The sequence below is a fragment of the Penaeus vannamei genome, chromosome 29 (genome assembly GCF_042767895.1).
Source record: "Penaeus vannamei isolate JL-2024 chromosome 29, ASM4276789v1, whole genome shotgun sequence".
Lineage (NCBI taxonomy): Eukaryota > Metazoa > Arthropoda > Malacostraca > Decapoda > Penaeidae > Penaeus > Penaeus vannamei.
Window position 1 is genome coordinate 23,598,762 of NC_091577.1, and position 7,500 is coordinate 23,606,261.

A 7,500-nucleotide genomic window follows, 5' to 3' on the forward strand; every position below is an offset into this window, starting at 1 on the left:
GCGGGTAATTAGGGCGTAAATGAGTGTCAGAGAAGTAAAAGGAGAACCCGGGGACAGATGTGGGGAATCAGGGGAAGGAGATGTAGTGTCAGGAGGTTCATCAGGAGAGGAAGGATCTGGGGAAGGACACTTTTATGACAAAAGGGAATCACATGAGTATCCAGGAGGGAGCGGAAGGGATTATGGGGAAGGAAGTGGGGTTGTTTCAAGTGCGAAGGTGAGGGGTGAGGGGAAGGAGGGGAGGAAAAGGGGAAGAGGGTTATGAGAAAGAGGAGGAACATGTCAGAAGGACGGTATTGGGGTGGAACGCCATATAAGGAGAGTAGAAGTTGGGGACTTACAAGCGGGCGAGAGAAAAGGATGGAGGATTTGGAGGTATGAAAGCGAAAACCATGACTGGTGGCCCAGGAAAATACTAATGATATTGCAGATTGGAGGAGTTAGCGGAAAGCAGCAGGCATGGGCGAGCCGGAGGTGGGCCAGAGATGAAGATGGTTAATCAACATCAAGTTACGACCGGGCACCTGGAGGTAGAACTGAAACTATGCCATTAACAGAAAAAAAGAGAATAAGATGATACTGCGCACACTGTCCTTCGGGACACATTTAACTCAAGAAGAGATGATGATGTGGAAGAAATAATATTGACCCGGAAAGTGCATTTAGAACAGGACTGTATAAAGACACCCATATTCTCTTCTATACCTAGAGAAGACAATCGATGGATAATATGGTACCGCTTCCTCTAGGTGAAAGAATATGGCTAAGTCGGAGTGACGTCGTGCAAATGTGGATATACTCTGTCTAAAAAAGAGCACGGGCGGAATATAAACTAATAAGGAGAAAAAAGATTACGAGATTCAAGATACCGCAAGATACCATTGGTTCTAATAGTTTGCACAAACAGCAAGTTAGAGCGATGGGGCAGTAATACTGAGGAAGGGTTCTCGAATTATTGTTTCAAGAAGGGGAGAATAAGGGCTTCATGCATACTTTTACTCCATTATTCCTCTTCCTCCATCATCCTCGTCCATTTCAGATATCCTACAATGTTTCATAGCTTCCTAAGAGCTGCCTATATAGGAATTCCCCGAACCTCGCGACCTTATACCTCAGTTCGGAGACTAACGGAGGGGAGGTTGATATGGTTGGGGAGGGAATGACCGCCAATATAAACATCATGGGGAAGGTCATGTCTACAGAGAACCTACAGCGGCTTTTAGGGGAAATGGTTTAGCATTACTGATACTGCATCATAGTCAACGAGGCAGGCGAGGAGGTCTTCACAGTCTGATCAATCCTTGACGTAGACAGAGCAGTTTGTCGGGGAGATGGAAAAGGTTCCGGTGCAAGTATTGAGGGAGGGATGAGGCTGGGCAGGAATGGGTTACCTGTGAAGTTAATCCAGGGTGATAATGCTTTAGCTTGGGATTCGGATTTAACAGTGGAAAGGCGGGAACGATCGACTGCGGAAATAAACTTTGCCTACTTTTTCTTTGATGACATTGCTGGGAGATGAGTGTTATCAGAATAAGGGGCTAAAGAGGGGATCGCGAAACATCGATCCCATTTAGCTGGGCTAAACAGAATGAATAAAAGGTTTGTAGAGGTGGAGGTAGTAAAAGGACGGGGACGTGTGCAAGAGGGAGAGGTGTTGAGTGGGGTAGTACTGCCTAGGGGTGGACAAGGGTTAGTAAGGAGTAGTAAATGAAGAAGGATGTGGGGTGAAGATGGAGTAGAGGATATTGAGAGAGGAAGAATGTTTTCTGGAGGTCGAGTAATGTCGTGGGTGGATGATTTGGACTGGACAAAGGTGACAGTATGCATTAACGAGGGGCTAGATGTGTTCAGAGTAGTGGTAAAAGGAGAGTCTGTGGTAGAAGAATCGGGGGAATTTAAATCAGTTGGGCTAAGGTTCAAACCTCAATGCCCTTAACAAAGTTAATACAAAATCTTCATCACTGGCCATGGTAAGCCTGGAGTATGTTGGAGAGAGAAAGTCCACACCTCAGAGTCCCCTTGAGTGTGGGACAACTAAGCATGATGATACCATGCCCATGGTTCCCTTGGGCATGAAGTCAGCCTTTCATTCTTTCAACACTGGTTTCATACCTTAGGAGGTAGATAGTAAAAGGGGTTGGAGAAGAGAAGGAAAAGAAAAGGGGAAGAAGACCGTACAGAATTAGTTGAGTCAAAGGCTGACGCCCTAGGTAGGGTTGATCCCCAATATTGGGCCCCAGTTTCATTCTCCTAAGCCCCCATGACAACAACAGGCATGGGGCGGGGGAGACATTCGCATAAATTAATGTCATGGCTGTATAAAATTTTAATCTCGCTAGCTAATGAGCTCCCGACAAGAACACTCTGTTACGCAACATATCGCGCCTGCACCTCATTATCTATTTCCTTTCTGTTATACTGACGTAGCATCTAATTTCCTACTAACACAGTATCTAATTCACTTTCGACACAGCATCCAATTCCGTATCATGCAATGTTTTATCTTCTGTAGATCCATAGACTTTTAGAGTGTGATTCACCCATGGCTAGCACGGAGAGACCAACTGATCTGATTATATTTGCCTACTAAGCTCAATGGTCAACATACTAACAGGCTCCTCGAAAACTTCCAGGTGGACCAGTGTTTAATCTTTATTTTTTTTTAAACAAATATGTGCTAGACTTCAAGGGTGATATATAGTACAGTGGTAGAGTATTGTGATTAAAGGGGCAAATTTACTTCAGTTTCAACGGTGATATCATAAGAGTGTGTTAGTGTAAGGGGTAGAAAGGGGTTGTAAAAGGAGTAGGATAGTTATTGATAGGAGGGGGAGGGATAAAGCTAAAGGGTGATTAGATCGAATGGAGGATATCTATGCATCTAAGGAAGGAGAATAAGTTGTCAAAGGAAAACGTAGGGGGCTCTGAGAGGATGTCTGATAGATTGAGGGGGTCGGGGAAGTGAGAATAAGTGAGGAAAGGCAGAGATGCGGGTTGCTGTGAAGTGGGGACAGGATAGTAGAATGTGTGTGACTGAAAGCGGGACATTGCATGAGGGGCATAGTGGTGGATCAGGCTGAGACATGAGATAAGGATGTGTGAGGCGAGTGTGTCCAGTGCGTAGGCGAGCAAGAACAGTTTCCCAGCGTCTGTTCTTATGAGATGCTATTGGCCAAGGAGAGATGGAAGGTTTAATGTTATGTAGTTTATTAGTGTTTAGGCCAGAGCAGAATGATTGCCAGTGGCCAAAGAAGCAAGTTTTGAAGTGAGGGTAGTAATGAGAGTTTGGTATATATGAAAGTCTGGGATGATGTGATGTGAATAAGGAGGCGGAGTGTGCTAGTGCCTGTTCATTGCCGGGGATCCCAACGTGTTTTTTAGAGTCAATGAAAATTGTGGACGAGGAAGTATGGCGACATGTGATCTAAAGCGAAGAAGATCGCATACAATTCAGTTGTAAGAACGCTGGATTCGGCTGGAAGTGGAAAGTTGAAAGTACGAGAGGGAAAGATTATAGCAAAACCAGCGCCTGAGATGGATTTGGAACCATCTACATAAATGTTGGAAGAGTGGGTTGAGGTATGGTTGAGAAAATGAGTGAGAAGGATAGAAGGAATGGTGTCTCAGGGAAGACAGATAAGGTAAGGTAAGGGTCGAAGGCGATGAAAGGGTGAATATGAGAGGATTGCCTCCATACGGACAGAGAAAGGAGTAGGTAGGCGTGGAGAAGTAGTAATAGTAGGAAGATGGGACTGAGGGGCGGTTAGTTTATATAGAGAAAATTGGTGAAAACGTGCATAACTCCGGAGAGAGGGCACGGCGTCGGGATAGGGAAAGCAGGCCCGATTCAACGTATAGGCTCTCAACAGGAGAGGAGCGGAAACCAGAGGAGTTTGATTTAGGGAGGTTATTTGATAAAGGGGCAAGCCTCAATGCCCCTAATAATGGTACTAAATCTTCCTTACTGACCATGGGAAGCCTAAAATACGTGGAGATAAACGTTCCACCTCTCAGAGTTCCCATGAGGGGTAAGGGCTGGACAATTACCAAGGGAATACCATGCCCATTGCTCCATGAGCCCGCTCATCACTGACTCGAAGTTAGCCTTTCATCCTTTCAACACGGCTCTCACACTTTAGGAATTGGACAGGGGTACCGCCCACTTTGGGAACCAGTGCTTTAGACAGTGGTCATCTTGCAAATATAAGTAATTTGTTCGTCGTAGAATATGAAGTGATTGTGCACCGGCCTGATTGGCAAGCGAATGAAATAATAGACATAAAACATCTGCCATCCACTTCATTATGCAAATTAATCAAATCAGTTTGTTCAAATATTTAAAAATTCCACGACCTAACAGAATAAACTGCTCTAGTTAATATACAGGGCAGTCACCGTTTTTACTTCCTTTCGCCATATTTAGTCATTTTTTGTGGAGGCGAAGATGCAGATGTAATAACTGATGACAGGTAGATAGGTGGGTGATGATTATCTACTGAATGATAACTTGGTGATGATAATTATTAGAAATATAACAATGTTATGCATCACATTTTACATTCACTTTGCCGTAGCTTCCACGAACACGTACTGACGAGTGTGGGCGTCGTCGATGGTAACGCCAGATGCACAAAACGCAGAGGATGATCTCTAAGCGAGGCCCTTGTCGCCCATCACGTGAGGGAATCGCGCTGAGCCCGGGAATGGCGGTACCCGTAACCATAGAAATATGAAATTAATCTGTAAAATAACAAAAAATAAATAAATAATTTAAAATCAAAGGAATTAGTGTTATACTCCGTAAAAGGAAATAGAAAGTCAGAAAAAAATAGTATAAAAACAGGAAAACTAATTAGGTCCCGTTTCACAATAAATGTGAGGCCAGCATTGGACATGATATGATAATGGGGTTTCGGCAACTTCCTTTTTTAGAATTGCGTTGAAAAGCTCGCTTAGAACTTATGCACAGAAAAATGGGGAAGTCGAATTGTTTTATGCCTAATTCTAACAAACTAACATGCTTATGTTATCTTTATTTAATCAAGCAATGTCATGATAACCCATTGTGTTTCAACACATTTTGTGTAAAATACCCAAATGAGTATGTAAGAAGATGTAGGAACTTCTTTCACACTTAAAAGAAAATACTTAACAAAGAACATAGTGAAGAGAATCCAACATAATCACCAACCTCTCAAGTGCATCCTTTCCTACACCATTTAATAAATAACTGAAGATGGAAATAACAAAACAAAACTTTGACTAATCATTTCTAAGATATGAATACACTACTGGTCATACATTAGATATTTCACTCATTCCCTCTTTCATCTCATACTAACTCACAATATCCACCCCAGTGCTGCTTTCTGTATTTCTCATATGTTTTTATTCACTAAAACACTTTAAATTCCAAAATAAAAAAAATGTATAGCAGTATAACCCATGTAACCAATTTCAAAGCCATGATTCTTTTGATTTTATATATGTAAAAATCCTCATTTTGTCATGTAAGAAAATAAAAGGCAAAAAAGAGCAGCAATCAATATGAACATACTACATAAAAAAATGCTTAAACACATATTTTGGGTTCAAGAAGACAATCATGAAATCCTGATGGCCTACAGTATGGACAAGGCCATGGCAGCACTAATAATAAATATATATATAAAGTTGCATAGTGTGTGGGAAGAAAAATACCTGATAAAGGTTATATCTCAACTATAATTAATATAAATATATTAGTACAAATGTGTACAGCTTTCAGACAGTTGGTTCAGATAATAATAACACTGAGTACAAATGACGACGATGATGACCAGGGCCGGATTTCCCATATAGGCTTTCTAAGCTACAGCCTAGGGAGGCAGGAGCAAAGAGGTGGCAGTGCTGTGAATTTTTTAAGCCTTACCATAGTTGCAATTGAGTGATCCCACCAAATCTCTGGAATATTATATGTTGTTCACCTGACTGCTACAGTAACATTTGAAAACCCACAACTATGTAACAATGCAATGACAATGAATATCTTAATTATACCATATAATTGAACATTGTCCATCACAAATTATTTGGCGTACTATATAAATAAATCCCTGTGTATATATCAAATCATGCTTTTACTTCCATACGTTCTAACAGATTATTTAATTCATATTACATATATGATAAACAAAGTGGGGAGGGTGAAGTGGGCTTGAAAAGGGAGCGCTAAAATTTCTTTAGCCTAAGGGCAAATAGGGACAATAAATCCGGCACTGACAACGACAGCGGCGACAAGGAAGATGATGGTGATGATGATTATTATAATGATAATGATAATAACAACTATAATAATAAAATAATAAAAACATTATTACTGTAAACTGGTTATATCAATTACAATATTACTCAAGATACTTTATTTCCATAATCCATTCCCTCTCCTCGGCCACCTAGTTCACTATTATTTACTTTTTCACCATTCACCATTCACTGCCTTGACACCTTTGATGGAATAAATCTCAAATTGTCAGTGTGGCTCTTTATAAAGCTTACTATAATAATAATAATAATAATAATAATAATAATAATAATAATAATAATAATAATAATAATAATAATAATAATAATAATAATAATAATAATAATAATAATAATAATAATAATAATAATAATAATAATAATAATAATAATAATAATAATCATAATAATAATCATAATAAAAATAATGATAATAATAATGATAATGATAATGATAATAATAATAATAATAATAATAATAATAATAATAATAATAATAATAATAATAATAATAATAATAATAATAATAATAATAATAATAATAATAATAATAATAATAATAATAATAATAGTAATAATAATAACAATAATATTGTCTACACATACTTTCCCAATATTCAGGATACATTAGCACACACAGAGATGATACTTGTCAGCTTCTTAAGTAATTACAATGTTTTTTTTTCCTTTTGTCTGGTTGTCTTCATAAAAAATACACCATTGATCCAAACAAATCTTTAGTCATTTCTTACACAACATACACTTCCGACAATGGTTATATTCTGTATAATGTACTTGCTTAAAGTAACTTGCACACCATTCCTCTAAGTGACAAAAAATAATAATAATAATAATACATATGCTGTATTTTCACTTGTAATAGCATACAGAATTATTTTGGAATACAATATGAATTTATTAGGTCTTTATCTCTTTCCCCAACATTTCTCTGAAGCTATGTAAGAAACAGGAAAACACATCTTGCATCACATTCTGGCTTCAACTAATTTTCTTAATTCAATACAACATACATACACTAAAGTAGTCACTAGTGGAACTGACAGTAGTAAGCCGGACGTATCTTGGCATGTCTTTACCCCGTAATGTATCCCTGGCAGTATTCAATATAAATGAGTTCAATTTGTACTATAAAATGCTTGGCAGGATTCCTTCACTTCTTCTTATTCTTGTCCTTTATGGTATACTTCTCATAGTTCT

General features: G+C 38.9%; 1 protein-coding gene across 4 annotated transcripts in view; it reads right to left on the reverse strand.

Annotated features, from left to right (window-relative positions):
- Nucleotides 1–5,704: 5,704 nt before the first annotated feature.
- Nucleotides 5,705–7,500, reverse strand: part of LOC113811876 (protein FAM50 homolog) — a 10,305-nt gene continuing 8,509 nt past the window's right edge. For all 4 annotated transcript variants that reach the window (XM_027363719.2, XM_027363720.2, XM_070142528.1 and 1 more), the window contains exon 8: nucleotides 5,705–7,500. This exon is cut by the window's right edge and continues 81 nt beyond it. In XM_027363719.2, coding sequence (XP_027219520.1) covers nucleotides 7,454–7,500 — 47 coding nt within the window. In that variant the 3' untranslated portion in view covers nucleotides 5,705–7,453.